We start from the raw sequence: 18,465 nt of genomic DNA, 5'->3' as shown, positions 1-18,465 counted from the left end.
ATAATTTGAAGTTACTGAAAGGGTAAATCAGGTTAGCCTAACTTCTTGTTTACAAAATATAGTGTAGCCATGATAGCAGTTCCCAACTGTATTTGACTTATGAGCCTTGGTGTTTATTAAATGCCAGCATTTTCATTGTATTAATTTATAATCAAACTAAATGGATTGTGATACAGAAAGTTCCCCAGTTAACCTTAATACCAGGGTTTCTTTCAAGTGCTGAAGGAAATATTCATGCGGATCTACTTCCAACATTTACTGTATTACTCAGCCAGTCGTGACACCACAGTCGTTTATAAAAGTGTTGTGATGGCTGTCATTTTCTCAACAGAATACAGAGAGTACTTTTTTGTAATGGTGAGCTTTGCCATACAATTTAAAATCTTAGTGACATTGATTTCATAAAAATTTGGTACAATAATTCCAATAACTAATTATTTTAATTATGTACCAACTAAAATAGCCTATAACCTTTACTTGGTGTTTGGGAACAGGCCACCCAGGTAATCATAAGCTATGAAATGTGTAGAAATACACTGGATAGGTTTCCAATCAGTATTGTCTCAAGTGAGTTTAGAAGCATTTATAAGTAAATCCTTTATGGCAATGTTATTAGAGAAAGTATGAACTGATATTTTAATACATTATTACTATTTTATGCATATGACCCATTGATCATATTACCTTATATTATGGGTATGTACTTGTGGCCATGTCAGTCTAATCTGAAGTGTCTGCAGCCTATACAGTGATATAAATAGCTAATGCTAAATAGTTTTCAATAAGCACTTGTTCCTTTTATCAATAATGGACTGCTACTATGCAGGACCCACAGATTACTTGTGCTGCAGTTAATTGCTCAATCTGCTTTCCACCTGTGGAAATGGCTCATAACCACCTGCAGTGAGCCATCCCCCGAAGGAATAAAGGAGAATTTGGTTGGTTACCAGATGTGTGAAATATGCAACATGCTCCTGGCAGCAAGTTTAAATGATGAAAGAGATCATTTTAAGTTGTCTCTATGAGTTATAGATTTCAGTAGGAGTACAGGAGGAGATTAGAATAATCCGGCAGAACTTCGGCAATGTGGGTTTCCATCCCTCTCTGAGCAGAATTCACGTTTGGGCCATACTCCAAAAGCAATGGATTTTGGTTACTCCTTCAACTCCTTCTGAGGAAACAGAGAATCTTTCCTTGTTAGAGAGGTCACTAATATCCGACAGAAAGCGGATATAATCAATGAAGTTTCCATTCTGAATCTGGAAGATCTAGGGAATAGTCTTTTTCTTTACATGAGAGAGATAACTCAGATGAGAATCTTGTCTCTCCCATGCAGCAATTAGATATTGAAGGGGATCCTGATATGGTCTACCCAACCCCATCTGAAGTCTGTACCTTTTAGGGAGTAGTGATTTATCCTGGACTTGTATTTAGCCAAGCAGTGGTGATACAACTGCCTTGGCTAAAAATTTTCATGCAGGCTTCCTGATGAGAAAATTCCACCTGCTGCACTTTCAGAAGCCCAAGAGGAAATCATGAACAATATCAAGGATGACCTCGCTACAGAGCATCAGCATATCAGAGACTATCCATGATTCCAAAAAGGAAATCAGGTCTGTCCTGGGTATGGAATTGTGTGTGATGTGTAAAAATTTCTCATCCACTAAACTAGAGGATAGTGGGGCTGCACAGTCTGCCCAAGCAGAGAATGGCTGTCTCCCCAAAAAATTTAGGTCATGGGAACAGGGTAAAACCAAAGGCCCAATAAGAAGTCGAATCAGTTGTCTAGATCCCCACTGAAATCTGAATGAGTAATAAGGTACAGTCTGTTTACTCCTACAACTCTGACTGCAACAACAATAAGGCCAGGTCAGCATATAAAACCTCAAATCAAAATGTTAGCACAGGCACAAAATATCTGCCCAAGAATGACACTGATAACACTTGGCAAGACATGAGGTTGAGCATGTAGAATTCTGGGACAGCTGTCTTTCCTAAAATTGAATGGTGCTTGGTCCCTCTTTCAAAAGGAACCCCAAAACTTTTGAAGGAGATGATTATCCTCCCTATTAATATAGCAATGAAACCCACAGAAACAACATTTCTCCTGGTTAGTGGAAAATCAGTGCAACAACGATTTTTAAGAGCACCAATACCCTCTCCAGGAGGCATTAGCCTTCTGCCCCTTCACTTTTAAAACAACTGATCACATGACAGAATTTCAGAATTTTATATTGAATTGGAAACGAGAGTTTATGGCAGAGATAAAGCTATTTGCCTCCACCATCCTCAGTATCCGATCGTTGTACAAAAATAAGTATACCTTAGTTTTACCAGACCACTGAGCTGATTAACAGCTCTCCTAGGACTGGCCGAAGGATTAGACTTATTTTACGTGGCTAAGAACCAATTGGTTACTTAGCAACGGGACCTACAGCTTATAGTGGAATCCGAACCACATTTGCGAGAAATGAATTTCTATCACCAGAAATAAATTCCTCTAACTCTTCATCAGCCGGTCGGTGGGATTGAACTCCGCCCATCGGGACGGTCTGAAGCTCAACCGACTCAGCCAAGGAGGACATCGTTGTACAAAGGAATGAGCAACATTTGCCCTTCCTTCGAGAGAAAAAAGCTTCCATTAGACATGGCTACCCAGCAATTTGGGACCCCTACAAGAAACATCTCAGGGCAGCCATGGCTGAATTTTATGCTAGGCTCCACCTCCTCAATATTATAATTCTACTATGAAGGAAGTAGCTATTAAAGAACTTACAGAGTTTTCTAGAAGAATGTTCTCTGCAGCAGCCAAATTATGCAGAACCTTTGTGAGCGCTTTGTTGGAGTGTCACATAAAGGCATTAGAGGAGCTCCAACATTTTGCTCCCCAATGTAACCTCCCTATTACATATCCTTTGAGGACTCGATTATTTTCTTATATGTTTTTATATTACATTTTTATTTTATTTTCTTTGTTTATTCTTCCCCCATTCATTGGGACCTGCTTGAAGACTGTTGTCACACAACTAGCTGAACGAGCCCAACAACAGAATTACACAACATATGCTGTTCTTGCAAAAGAGGAATTTGGGAACAATAGTCTTGAGTTTCCTCTTCCTAAGCCTAAAAATTCTCTGTATTAATCAGAGCCATACAAGCCTCCAGTCACTACTTTAAGACAACAGAAGAAAGGACTCCTATCAGGGATAAGGAAACTCAACTCCTTGACTGCGTATTAAAGGCAAGGGAAGAGATGGAGCTCAATAGGACTTGCATGGTCAGGGTCATCTTCTACAGACTCACATGCAGTGGAAGCCCTCCCCTTGTGGGGACAGTATAATTTTCAAGGTTAGGGTAGAGATGGTCTCACCCTTCCCCTCCTCTAAAGGAGTTTCTTGTTTTCCAAAAACAGACCCCTTTTAAAAGGGGGCCATGGAGAAAGACGGGTTTATTTGCCACCACTCTTTAGTGTCCCCAAGAAGGATTCCTCCAAATGAAGAGTGATCCTCAACCTGTCAAGTTTGGACAAACTCACTGTTTGCATAATCTTTTCTATATACTGTACTTATTTTTTAGGTGCTCTTGAAAGATGGAATTTAACTGGTGGCCTACATAGATGATCTGTCTTATGGAGCCCTGGGAGGACCATTAGAGTGCAACTCCTTTGAAGACTCACAGCAGCTACCAAAAATATATTTTTCCTATGAATAACCTTTTTTTGGCTAACTAAACTGCATAAACAACATTTTCTTTAATCCTCATTTTAAGAAAAACTATTTAAACCCAAACTTTATGAAATTGTTGTAAAGCCTATATTTTAAAACTGAAAGCAATTATTGAGAAATGCCATAGGTTCCTTCAAAATTAATTACAGGCAGTCCCTGGTTTACAATGGGGGTTCCGTTCTTACGCTGCATCATAAGACGAAAATTGTTGTAAACCGAAAAATCGTTGAAAATCATAAAAAATCCTAAGAAAACCTTATTTTTAATGCTCTGGGTGTATTGCAAACGATGTAAACTGCATTTTTATTGTTTTTCATAAAAAAAACTCCAAATTTTAATTATTCTGCCATTTTGGAGCCATATTTCTTCCGTCGGATCAGTGTACGACGCGTCGAAACCCTGGAAGTGTCGTAAACTGGGAAATAATTTCTGATGAATATATGTGACAAGCGTCGTAACCTCGGAACGTCGTAAGCTGGACCCGTCGTAAACCGGGGACTGCCTGTATAAATCCCCTTGTGTCTTTCCTTCCATCCTTTTACATATACAGCACTATATGTGATTCACATTTACAGTAAACACATAAAGTACTGACTGACTGATTTAACAACATGTATCTAATCAATAGCATACAGTACTTTAAAGAACACAAAAATATGATTGCACTTACTTCACCGACATATTCGCCACCAAAACACTGATTCTTCATTTCTTCCTCATCATCCATTTTGCATTCTGTCACTTCACCATCATCAAACTTGTACCAACGCTGCTCTCCGCTGTTTCTATAAAAAACAAACGTTAAGTCTTTCCATCTGCAATGTATTTTATAAACTTTACCCCTCTCCCTCTTCTCCTGGTTTGTTGTTCTTGTTTTCTCACAATTGTTTCACATTTTTTCTTCTCTATCTATTTCTTTTATAATTTACTTCATATTTTGACTTAAAATTTTGTTTCACAATTTCCATTTACTTTCCAATATCTTATATTTCAACTGAATACTTTTTTTGCCATTTCCTTTACTTTCTTATATCTTATATAATTTACTTCATATTTTGCAACTTCAATGAAGATAATAAAAAAAAACTCCCATAGCTCATAAAATTTGCACAATATCAAGATAACTCTAAATTACCAATTAATAAAATTCAATAAGTGACAAAGAACCAGCAGCTAAAAGGGAATGCAAAAAATAACTAAGATAAACTGAATCCAGGAGAAAAATAAGAGCTGTAAGCTTTTAGGTAATTCAGAATATGAAGTTTTCATAATAAAACTAATATTGCAATACCTACCTGAACACCTGAATTAGCCCTGGTTACCCACCAGCCCGAACTATCCCCGTAACTTTTTACCCAATAATTGGGTAATTAGCTGTCAGCGTTACCAATGCTTACGGGGAATCTTATCAAGATGAGTTCCCTGAAGTACCGTTGGCAACACTGCTGCAAGTCCCAGCCACGCAAGCCTGGGTTCCTCAATTGCTTATCACTAATCAAACTGAAGTGGGGAGGAGGGGGGGGAATCATTCGGGTGTTCAGGTAGGTATTACAATATCATTTTATTATGAAAACTTCATATTGCAATACACCCCCTGAACACCTGAATTAGCCTGATTAACAAAATTTTACGGAGGTGGGATCAATCTCATTTCACCCCGACCTGCCAAACGGGACGGCAGGAACTCATTATTCATTTATATTGCCTATATGCAAGTATTCTCACCTGGTTATCCACTCGGCAGGAGAGAATGCCTGAAGAGAGAGAGTACCCTCGGCATGTCTCGAGTCTTGGTACCGTCTGAGTCGAGCTACCTCTGATGGTATTCAAACCTCTTCATGGATAGAGGGTAGCAAAACTAACCTACCATGTGGCTAATCAAAGCCTCTCATGCGTAGCAGTGAACGACAACCTCCCATGTGGCTAATCAAAGCACTCTCATGTATGGAGGGATGATGAACCTCCCATGTGGCTAATCAAAGCACTCTCATGTATGGAGGGTACATTTTAACTTCCCATGTGGCTATTGTAGCCTCGCATGTATGGAGGAAAAGTTGAATGTGCAGTCTCTTCGGTCTTCGCAGTATGATGCAGCCGACACCTGTACAGAAGAGGGGGGGGAGGGGTTGAAGAAAATCCTATCAATCTGGCTCAATCTATTTACAGCGTGCTAATAACCTAACTAATGTTTACCTATAGCTCCTGATCAATTCAGAATTCCCGATTTCTAGCCTATCTTGAAACCTAACCTAACTTCCCTCCACCCCGATCTTATCCTACCTATAATATCGTGTTGGCTGCCACAAACAGACCGAGCGAGTAACCCTTCCCCGACGAAAATTGGATGTCTCTGAGGTAAAAGGTTGTAAAGACCAACACTGATTTCCAAGTGGCTGCTTCTAGGATTGTCGACACCGAATAATTCTTAAGGAAGGCCGACGATGTCGCCATTCCTCTAATACTGTGTGCCTTCGGACGGGCAAACGAAGTTGAAGGTTCCGAAGAAGGAGAGTCCTCTGACGCTTGTTGAATAACTTCCCGCAGAAAAAACTGATTGCATTCTTAGAGATCGAACGTGAAGGGCATTTAGGAGAGACGAATAACGTTCTTGGGCGAGGCAAAAGTTTCTCAGTCCGAGACAGGTAGGCTTTTAAAGCCCTCACTGGGCATAACAACATTTCAGCAGCGTCGCCACCTACAAAGTCTTCTAAGGATGTGGCTTTGAATGCTCTAGGTAACGGATTTATTTCCGATTCTGACTTTGCCACGAATTCTGGTAAATATGAAAGAAAAATATCGTTTCCCGAGGAGGAAACTGTCCTGGATATCGCCCAAATCTCTCCGACCCTCTTGGCCATAGCCAACGCAATTAGAAAGAGGACTTTCTTAGTTAATTGCCTTAGGGGCAAAGACTCTAACGGTTCGAAGGCTGCCGATTTTAGGAAACTCAATACAGCATCTAAATCCCATGAGGGGGCCCAAAGCGGAAGAATTGGGCGCTCTATTTTAAAAGACTTCAACAGGTCATGGAGAATCTTACTGGATGAAGGTTCCGGAAGATGAAAACGGAACGTACTGCTTAGCATTGACCTGCAACCAGCAATTGTTGAGAAGGAAAGTTTCTTCTCTCTTCTTAGAAATAGTAAGAAGTCTGCTACTTTCAGAACCGTTGGGCGCGAAATAGAATGACCTTGTTTCCGGCACCATACGCGATACACTGCCCACTTGGTCTGGTATAACTTCCTGGTTGAATTCCTTACGCAGAGAGACAGTTGTTTAGCCACTGCTTTAGAGAGTCCCGCATGATGGGCTGCTCGCTGGATAGTCTCCACGCAGCTAGCTTCGGCACGCGGAGGTTGTGGTGGAAGTGCGGCTGTTTGAGTAAATCTCTCCTCTCTGGGAGGAATACCGGAACTTCTGTTAACAGGTCCAGGAGGTCTGGAAACCAAGGTCTCTGGGGCCAAAACGGGCAGATCAATATCATCTGAGTGTTTTTGCAGATTCTGAGTTTTGCTAACACTTCCTGTACCATCCCGAAGGGAGGAAAAGCATAGACCTGTAAATTGTCCCATGAGTGCAACATTGCGTCTGTCCCGCAGGACATAGGGTCGGCTACCAAGGAGAAGTAAACTGGAAGGCGATGGTTCATCCTGGTGGCGAAAAGATCTACCGTAGCTGGCCATTTCTTGAGCAGCAGTTGCACCTCGTCCTGCACTAATGTCCATTCTCCTCCGAGAATTTCCTGAGATCGACTCAGAGCGTCCACCAAGACGTTGAGCTTTCCTGACACGAACTGGGGAATGAGCAAAACTGTGTGTTCTTCGCACCAACGGAGAACTCTCTGTGCTACATCGTTCAGCACCCGTGATCTCATTCCCCCCTCCTTTTTGAGATAAGATACTGCTGAAACGTTGTCACAGAACAACGCTACAGTCTTGTTCTTTACTTGTTCTGCAAAGTGATTCAGCGCCTCTTCGACTGCTCTTAATTCTCTGTAATTTATGGACTCCTCCCGATCCAGATCCCTCCAAAGGCCCTGGGCCTGAGATTCCTCCAGGGTTGCACCCCAACCCTGATCCGAAGCATCTGTGTACAGATGTACGTCTGGAAGGGGGGAGTCCAACCTTACGCCGGTGGTCAGATGATGTTCTTCTGACCACCACCGAAGATCCTTCAGGCAAGAATTGTCCCAGACTATTAGCGCGTTTTCTTCCCGAAATTCCCAGCGATTCCTGAGACACCTTTGCAGAGAGCGCATCCGGAGACGAGACCCTGGAACAAGAAGGGATAGGGAGGCCATCCGGCCCAGCAGGCTTTTCCATAAGCTCACAGGTTGCACTTTGCTTGACATGAAAGTTTCCAGTTGGCTTAAAATTGCTAGAATTTGCTCCTCTGTCGGGAAAGCCCTCAAATGACGCGTCTGAATCGTCATTCCCAGGTACGTCTTTACTTGAGTTGGAAAAAGAGAACTCTTGTCTAAATTGATTCTTATGCCTAACTCCTGGCATAAGTTCAATAGAAAATCTCTCGCCTGCAGAGCTTCGTCTTTCGATGAAGCTTGAATCAACCAGTCATCGAGGTATCTTCTCATTCGGAAGCCCCAACGATGCATGATGTCCGAGACAGGAGACATCAACCTCATGAATACCTGAGGTGCTGTGGTCAGACTGAAGCAGAGGACTTTGAACTGGAATGTTCCAGTTGGACCCAAGAAACGAAGGAACTTCCGAGATTCCTGATGAATTGGAATCTGGAGATAAGCGTCCTTGAGGTCCACTGAAATCATCCAGTCTTCCCTCCGAACCGACCGCAGCACCGACTGGGAAGTTTCCATATGAAACTTCGTTGAGGTTACAAACTTGTTGAGACCTGAGAGGTCTATGATCGGTCTCCAAGATCGTCCTGCTTTGGGGGCCACGAAGATCCAGCTGTAGAACCCTGGAGAAGGAGGAGCGGGCTCTAAGGCTCCCTTCTCTAAAAGGGCTTGAATCTCTGCCGCCAAAGCTAATCCCCTGATGGAAGAAGGGAAGTAACTGGGAAGATGTACTGGTGTGTTGGATAGCGGGGGACAAGAGTGAAAAGGGACTCTGTAACCCCTCCTCAAGACCTCCAGTACCCAACTCTCCAAGCCCCAATCCTGCCAGATGTCCCAGCATAGGGCAAGGTAACCTCCTACTGGTGCAAGCGAGGGAAATGTCTCCTATCTCCGAAAACCCTTCTTGCGACTGGAAGGTTTCAGATTTGGGGCCGAACTAGAAGGTTTGGCAACAAATCGTACTCTTTTAGGAGAACCTCCTGGCGACTTAGAGCGAGAGCGCTTCGAAGGGGAGGACATTCTAGCCTCCCTTGGAGATCTAGCAGTCTGAGCTGCAACCCTGATCATTGCCTGTTGTGATTCCATAGCCGGTGTAGACGAAACGAGGTTGATCATAGCTGACACGTATTCCTCTCTGAACACTGCTGCTGAGTGCCAACGGAGCCCTCAGCAGTGCCCTCTTGTGGATGTCTGGAAAATGAGGTGGCAGATGATTGAGGTAGAAGTCCCTCCTTTTCTTCCCTAAAAAGGTAGTGCATCCCTGCAGAGATGTTAGCCTGGTGTGCAAGTCCCATGGACACTGACGTGATGAGGTTGTCGAAGAGTGTCGGGTCAGATGGAGAATAGCCGTCCTGTTTGAGGAATCCCATCAGATCGGATAACATCCACATAGTATGTGAAAGCGCCTCCGACTGATTGCGGAAGGTGTCTTCTAATATACTGGCTTCCCTGGCCGAGATAGATACGAGACGGTTCGATGATGGAACCCGAGATAGGAGTGCCTCTACCGATTCGTTTAGTGGTACCCTCACACCCACAGAAGGGTTACCCGCGACCCGATAGAAGCCCTTCCGAATAGGAAGCAAAGCTGAATCCTGCTTGCCCAATCATACTACTACTGCTAACCTATTGTCAGCCTCTCTCAAAGCCTGCTCGACCCTGCCAAACCAGACCAGATTCTTTGGTGATTGTGTTACCATCGGTTTAGTTGCATAAAGTGACTCGAACATCGCTTGGTTTTGCTGTATCAGCTCCTCCTGAGCCTTAGACTGCGGATACAGCGATTGAATAAAGTCCAACATCCTTCTATATTTGGACTCACTGGCCGAAGGAAGACTAGCCTCCGGTATCTGATCCTCTTCTTCGCAGGAACAGTCTTTGTCGAAATGGTCTGGCTGAGCCGAAACCGGAAATGAGACAGGCTGACCCCTAACAAACGTATCTGATGATCCGGAACCGAACACCCCTGGTTGTGCAATACGGACACCCGACGAATCGTTCCGAAATTCCCTGGGATTTGTCAAAATAGGTTGCACAAAACCCGCACCCGCTAAAGATGATGACAGAACACCTGGGTCGGTCACACCTGGACAGACAACGCCCACTCCTGAGAGCGGAGAGACCGCAACACCCACACCACGCAAACCCAGATGTAGTAGGGTCGCATGAGACTGGGGGTCCGGAACAGAAGGTCCCGAACTTAGAGAAGACGAGGGAAAAGGTACCTGATTACCCGAAATCAAACCCGAACCTACAAGGCCCGCCTTAGCCGGAAGGACAGAGGAAACTGTCGGAAAATTTGAAAAGGGAGGAACCAAAGGAGGAAGGAAAGAAGAAGCCACACTCGGAGTTACTACCGGAGCTCCCGTAGACAATGTTGGGCAAGTAGAGAACATTTCCATTGGTCCCGAACTCGAAAGGTTTTCGAAGGGAAGATTACAAGGTACCGAACCCGAAGGAAAAGGAGAAGACGAAATACTAGCCATGTTAGGTACCGGAGGAATAGCGGAAACTATCGGAACTGCAGGATTAAGGCCTGTGGCATGCGCACCGCCAGCTGCCGCAGAAACAGTGTTAGAAGCCTGCGGTGGTACAGGATTCGCCATAGATGGTACGGAAGACAAACCCACTAGAGGCATAGATGCCGGTGAGCTACTGAAGAACCCGGAAAGTTCCCCGAAAGGTGGCTAGAAAAAGAAGGCTGAGAAAGAGTAGTGGAAAAGGGTTTAGAAGCCTTTGAGGATAGGGAGAAAACTGGGGTTACAGAAGAGGCCATAGATTTTAGAGAAAGAAAATATACAGATTCCTGTCCTCCCTGATAATCCTGCAATACATCATTTGTGAATTCTGGGAAATTCTTTACTACATGTTCATGGATATCCAAAAAACCTAAATTGAAACACTGTCTTACCAATAACCTATACCCTTTAGAAAGCGCAAGTAAATTAGCATTATATTCTGCTACATTTAATGTCCTATCAAATGTATCGTCGCTAGCCAAGGAGAATCTCTCCCCCCCAAGGAAGAGGAACTCTAGAAAATGAAGGGAAATCCTCTGACCTTCCCGAACCTGGAAGACTTACTGCTGCGTCTGCATCTTCCTCAACCAATTTAGCAACATTTTACTGCAAAGAGACTGCAGCCGGAAACAGGACCGCTGTTGGATCTAGAAGAGATTCCAGAGCCTTAGTTACACCTGATCCCAAAAAAGGCTGCACCTTCAACTTCTCCCCTACACTTTTTGCTACCTCACTATCCCTATCCGTCTGTGTCAAACCTAAATCTAGATCCACCTCTGGACTTACATTATCCGAAGAAAGGGGGAAATCTGCTACAAACACTGCCTGCTCCGCGGCGGGGGGGCGGCAGATCCTACCTTCAAGGTTTGTGGTTCTCCATGACCCCCGCCACCCGTTAGGGCTGGTTCTGGAACAGGCAGGGGAGCTGAAAAAGAACGGTTAGTTTTCCATTTCCCTATTGTCTGTATTCTGTTCTTTAAATCCTGATAATTTAGTCATAAAGCTAGTAAATAAATTTGTCATACTAGCTGATAATTTATCTTCTAGTTTCCTAAATAACTCCGTCTCTATAGCCTCTTTATCTAAGTTCTGAGTATCTGTAGCTGGTTCCCTACCTTTGCTCTTAAACGCTAAGGACTTCCTATGCTTAACATAAACTTCCATCTGCTCCTTTGACCATGATTTGCATTCGTCACATCTCAGTGCTAAGCTACACTGTACCTTCCTACAAGTTATACAAACTGAATGTCTGTCGTGTTTGAGGGTACTCATCCTCCGTTTGCAAGCTGTGCACGATCGGTGAGTTGCAGCGTCTCCAGCCGTTGCGGTGTCGGTTGCCGAAGTTGTAGTTGAAGTTGAAGCCGTTGTGCTGTCCAAGGAAGTCGTCTTCTTATCTAATTTATCCATCGCAAATCCAAAAACGAGCCAGAGTCAGACGGAAGAGAAAATCCAAAGCCAAGCAACTAATCAACCCAGGAGAAAAGGGTGAAAATTCCGGTCCAAGTCGTAATCCAAAATCAAAAGGTCAGTATATGGGGGTTGGGCTAATAACCAAAAATTCGCCTGAAGCAGGAAACATCCATGCAGTAAGGCGAACAAAAAGCAATTGGGGAACCTGGCCTTGTGCGGCTGGGACTTGCAGTAGTGTTGCCAACGGTACTTCAGGGAACTCATCGTGACAAGATTTCCTGTAAGCATTGGTAACGCTGACAGCTAATTACCCAATTATTGGGTAAAAAGTTACGGGGATAGTTCGGGCTGGTGGGTAACCAGGGCTAATTCAGGTGTTCAGGGGGCGTACTGCAATACTTAAAATTATGTAATAAATACCAATTTTACCAGAATAGAAATTGTAACGAAACATGTGCAAAAATAAAACATCATAAAATATAAAAATCAAGAAGTACTCAAAATAACCCTACCAAATACTTTGTCGGGCAACCTATCTCTTGACACAAGGACTCAAGTAAAAGAAACTCTCATATGATGACACAAAAGAGATTGAGGTACAGTGGGCATACTGTTTCACCAAGCAAAACTCGGGAAGATTCACTAATAACTTAATGAATTATTGCTATTAATTCTTTTTGTAATATGTTTATGAAACTGATGTGGTGTGCCATGTTCAAGCTTTGCAATACTAAATTTGCCAAGTGTCACTTTCATCTTTTGAGAACATTACCTGTGCAGAATGTAGGAGTAGTAGTGACCACCACTGGCCTGTCCACTGTGAACTACAATGCCTGTTAGCTTGTATTTACTACAAACAACAGTTTTCATATCTTCTGGGTCATAATCGATCAGCTCACCGTTACGGGCCAAACCAGCAACTGAAAAGTATTCATGAGAAGAATAAAATATGTAAGCGATAAAAAAAAGAAGGATATGTACCTGAATTATTAGGCCCCCTTCCTTGTACCTGTCATCTTGAGACCCTTTCATAAATTTTGTCTTGTTCTTAGAACTTTCAAACTACTGTAAAAAAGTTGATTATAAAATACTTTAACCAAACCACCAAGTTAACAGAGTATTTACTCAACTGACTTCAGTTTCTCAGATTTGGTTACTTATTGGATACATCCTGAGTCCAAAGAAGTAAAAATCATATTGGGTACTTAAAAGTTGCTTGGTTCAGTTCTCCACTACCTTAGGGTAACCAGGTAAAAGTCAACTAGGTTTCAACAACATCCCCCCAAAATGCAACAGTAACTGGTTACTAATCATGATACAGAGAAAATGATTTTCCATGACCCTGGAGAAAGCAATTAGATATATTTTATAACTAATATCACTGAAGATTGCTTGATCATCAAAAATAACAGTAAATTATTAGAGAATCAATTCAGTCATGTAACAATAATCCTAAAGTCTAGGTCATTACTGCATGTCACCTCTTTCAATTTCAAGAACAGGAATATAATATTTGGGCCAATGGGAAATTGACAGTAAGGAGGTTAACAGGAGGAAAACCTCAAAGCAGTTGCACTATGAAACAACTGTTTGAGAAGGTGGGAAGTCATATGGAAGAAAGACAATGTGAATATAAGTACAGTAAAGGGAATGAAAGAGGTTGCAGCTAGGGGCTGAAGGGACACAGCAAAGAACTTAATAATGGCTACAGTGCACCACGTGAGGTGCACTGACGGCACCACCACCCTATGGGGCTCATTCAAATACCCTGTATACTACATTACTATATGATAATCCAATTAGATTCATTGTATCCTTATATACAATAAATATATCTATGCTGATTTGGAAATATACTATAAAAATAATAAAAGGACCATGAATAAAACTAACTTTATTAAAACACTAAAATTTTGTATTAACCACTACTACATTAAATTTGATAACAAACTCTGGAAGAAAAAAAAAATAGTTATCACTATGGGTGCTAATTACAGCCCTAACATTGGCAACTTATACTTACATTTTTATGAAACAAAATTCTTACAAAATAAGCCCATGAAAGATATATTTATGTATAAAAATATATGTACATATATATAGATAATATAGTCATTAAATAATTGATACTGTATATTTTACCCAATGTTGAGTCCCCAAAACCCCAGAGTACTGTTAGTTATATAACGACCCTAGTACAGCAGGATCCTTGGATACAGATGTTAAAATCACTCACTAAAATTTATAGTACGAGATTTTAATTGTGAAAAATATGGCTGCCTACTTTTTAATCAAATACAGGCAGTCCCTGGTTATCAGCAATCCAGTTTTATGGTGCTTGTCTAGCAACGACGATAAGTGGATTTTCTGCACTGATATGCGCCATCTCTGATTATCAGCGCTGATCCCCACTTATCAGCGGCACCGATCGCCGGTTATTGGCGCTATTATCGCCGGTTATTGGCACTATTATCACCGGTTATCGGTGCTATTATTGTCGGTTATCAGCGCTATTATCACCAATTTTTGGTTATCGTCATACTGTCGGGAATGGAAACCCTGCCAATAACAGGGGACTGCCTATATACCACTTAACCCTTAAACGCCGAGCCTCTATTTACAAAAGTGTCTGCTGCATGCCAGCAGCATTCGGGAGTTAGCGCCGAAGCGGAAAAGTTTTTTTTTTTAAATCACAGCACGCTTAGTTTTTAAGATTAAGAGTTCATTTTTGGCTCCTTTTTTTTTCATTGCCAGAAGTTTAGTATGCAACCATCAGAAATGAAAAAAAAATATCATTATCATATATAAATATTGAAACATATATGACAGCGCAAAAAAAAAATTTCATATATAACTGTATACAAATCGTGCTGTGAGCAAAACGGTTAAAGCTAATAAGTTATTTTTTTTCTTTGTATTGTACACTAAATTGCAATGATTTTGGTATATAACAAATTGTAAAATGATCAAAGCAACACACAGAAAATATTATCACAAAATGATGCATGAATTCATAACGCGCGGGCGTAAAAAAATTTTTTTTTCAAAAATTCACCATAAATCGAAATACTGTGCTAGAAACTTCCAATTTGTTGCAAAATTAAGGTAAATGATTGAATATTACTAGAATGTAAGAGTTTTAGTTTACAATTGCGTTTTTCGACCATTTCGGTCGAGTTAAAGTTGACCGAAGGTTGAAATTTTGGCACTTATCGTGATTTATATGAAAATATTTCAAAACTGATAAAAGCTACAACCATGAGTTATTTTTTGTTGTATTCTACATGAAATTGCGCACATTTCCATATATAAAACTCTATGTAACGACTAATATAAAATGGCGCAAACATTGCGACAGAGTGATGAAAGAATTTCTGAGATGTTCGGCCGAGTTACCGCGCGGACATAAGGAAAAAGTTTTTTAAAAAATTCACCATAAATCGAAATATTGTGCTAGAGACTTGCAATTTGTTGCAAAATGAAGGTAAATGACTGAATATTACTAGAATGTAAGAGTTTCAGTTTACAATTGCAGTTTTTCGACCATTTCGGTCGAGTTAAAGTTGACCAAAGGTTGAAATTTTGGCACTTATCGTGATTTATATGAAAATATTTCCAAACTGATAAAAGGTAAAACCATGGGTTGTTTTTGTTGTATTTTACATGAAATTGCACACATTTTCATATATATAACTTTATGTAACAGCTAATATAAAACTGAAAAAATTACGACAAAATGACGAAAGAATTTCTGAAATTTTCGGCCGAGTTACCGCGCGGACATGAGGAAAAAGTTTTTTCAAAAATTCACCATAAATCGAAATATTGTGCTAGAGACTTCCAATTGGTTGCAAAATGAAGGTAAATGACTGAATATTAATAGAATGTAATGAAGGTAAATGACTGAATATTAATAGAATGTAAGAGTTTTAGCTTACAATTGCGTTTTTCGACCATTTCGGTCGAGTCAAAGTTGACCAAAGGTTGAAATTTTTTGTAGTCAACATACGGTACGTCCACTCATCACCCGACAGACAATTTTAGTCAACTTACGATACGTCCAGTCGGCGTTTAAGGGTTAATGTCAGGAGAATAATTTTGCCCTCTACAAGAGGTGCATATAGTATGAGTGTCATACTTAGCATATGTCAGCCTCGTCTTGTAGCCCTTTCTGCAATACCTAATACTATCAGTGCTCAAGTCTGACATATCCAGTCACAATTAAGGAAAAATGCTGATTAGCGCTACCAAAAACTACAATGTACTTCATCAAATTCGGCAATGTCCGCAAACAACAGGTGAAAACAAATCAAAACAAAAGCTACCCAGCAACTGATATTCAGTCCACGAGTGGCAGGAACAAATTGAATACCTGAGCCGGTTGTACCTATTCTTCCCCAAAAGTGGGTGGGATCTGTTACCTACACCAAAACAATAAGAACGCTACCACAAAATTTTTAAAACTTAAGCTGCCGTGAAAAGTAGGAACTAATAGCAATGTAATTACTCGGTAACCTGAATTATGTATCATGACCAATACTAAAATTATAGTAGTGGATATGATACTGGTAGTTAATTGTTCATAAATTTTTACAAATTTAATATCAATTGTATATATATACTGTATAAAAAAAAATATTATTATATTTTATTATTGCAAGTGCTGTTAAATTTTATATTACCAATGGGTAATATAACCATGTGCATTTGTATTTTCTTTCATTGTCTACTTGTTTCTGTGGAAAAATTATAAAACCACATGCAATGCATGTACCAGTGATGGTTGTGTACGCTTAGAATAAATTTTGAATGTAATTTGTATTTTTCCTAGGATACAAACCTAAACTTACATAAATGGGGTCTCTTGCCAAGGCGTGCTTATGCTGTCTTGACTCAAAAACAAAATCCAAATGCCTTGGCCTATGCTCTGACCCGACCTCGTGCAGTCCCCGCCTTCCAATGCGTGAATCAGCCTCTGCACCTGGTCTAATGTACTTGCTAGGGATGGATTGACTACCAGAGGGATGATTGAGGTGACTAAAAACTAACAGGAATACAAACCGATGCTTCCATAAATTGAGATTTATTCTGAGGTGGGAGGACAATCTGTCCCTACATAGGCGTGTCCAGCATATGAGGCACCTGTGGAAGGCTTAACTAAGGTGTTCAGGTCCCAGGCCTAGACACTACGCAACTACTAAAATAACATCCTGTACTCACCACTCCTTCCAGACATCTTGGCTGGTATTCTTGAGTCCCATGACAAGAGCTCATCCAACCCCATGTAGGAAGGGGGGTTGTGCTCTATGCCTTAGACAACCTGCTGAGCTGCAACTATGGTCTTCTACCTGAGAGACTTATCCCACAAGTCTCTCAGGTAGAAGACCATGAACATGGTTTGGCACTTCATACTCCTACCTTCAGTACCTGTAGGTAGGAGTGGTCGCTCCTGTTGCCACTTGAGGGGCAATGGCCCTAATGTCATGGGCTTTTATCTTTCCCAGAGTCCCTGCTGTGTCCGTCAGAGTTGTAGGCCCTTATGATGACCTCCCTCAGCCCCTTCTTTGCTCTGCCCATGCTAATGGCGAGCCTCTTGTGCCTGGGTCTTTGCAGTGCCGTCCTCCTCAGATACTACTTTAGGATTGTCACCGGACAAAGCAACAACTCTTTATCTCCCCCAGTGAAGTTCTTCAGGGAGGGGATACAAATACCCTCAAATTTCAAGTTTGGGACTGCAGGGTTTTGAGTCTTGGCCATGAACTCAGGCAAGAACTGCAAGGACACAGTGACCAACCTTTGGTGCGGGTGGCTGCGCAGCTCTCTGACCATCTTGGGAGAGAGGAGTGCCAAGAGGAATATGGTCTTGAAGGTGAGGTTCCTGTCTGTGGCTTGCTGTAAGGGTTAAGGGGCTCTCTTTAAGGTGGTAAAGACCTTGGTGACAGTTCACTCTGGGGCCCTCACCTCTCTTGGTGGAGCAATTCTTATGGAACCTCCTTAGGGTAGCTGAAAACTCCCAAGACTTGGAGAGGTTGATGCCTCTCGGCCTAAAGACCTTTAGCCCTTAATGGCAGTTACCAACAGGGTCTTTTCACACATTCAGAGGATTAAAGTCCCTCTGACAAAACCAACGGCAGTACTCTGTCCACTTCCCCTAGCAGAGCCCAACTGCAGAGGGTCTGAGGATATCTGTAATGGTGCTACAGAGTCCTTAGAAAATCCCTTCTTTTGGAGGACAGCTACATTCCAATGGCACCATCTGTTGTGCTTCTGCACCAGAAGGTTGGGAAATTACAGCAACTCTCTCGGGACATCCACCTGCAGGTGCAGTAGGTCGGCATACCAATTGGCCTGTCACCATAGCAAACCCACCATGGTCATCCGTAGACCTTGGAACTGGTAAAGCCTGTTTAGTGCCCTTCTCAGTTGAAAGAATACAGTGAAGGCATACATGTCCATACATGTCCATGTTATCCCATGGATGTTGGATGGCATCCTG

General features: G+C 41.8%; 1 protein-coding gene across 1 annotated transcript in view; it reads right to left on the bottom strand.

Moving 5' to 3' along the window:
- LOC136833478 (ubiquitin carboxyl-terminal hydrolase 9X-like) overlaps window positions 1-18,465 on the bottom strand; it is a 525,953-nt gene that overhangs the window by 134,897 nt on the left and 372,591 nt on the right. The window contains 2 exon segments of the mRNA XM_067095694.1: window positions 4,396-4,504; window positions 12,742-12,889. Coding sequence (XP_066951795.1) covers window positions 4,396-4,504; window positions 12,742-12,889 — 257 coding nt within the window.

Source organism: Macrobrachium rosenbergii, chromosome 51 (genome assembly GCF_040412425.1).
Source record: "Macrobrachium rosenbergii isolate ZJJX-2024 chromosome 51, ASM4041242v1, whole genome shotgun sequence".
In the NCBI taxonomy this organism is placed as follows: Eukaryota; Metazoa; Arthropoda; class Malacostraca; order Decapoda; family Palaemonidae; genus Macrobrachium; species Macrobrachium rosenbergii.
This window is presented reverse-complemented; position numbering and strand designations above follow the sequence as displayed.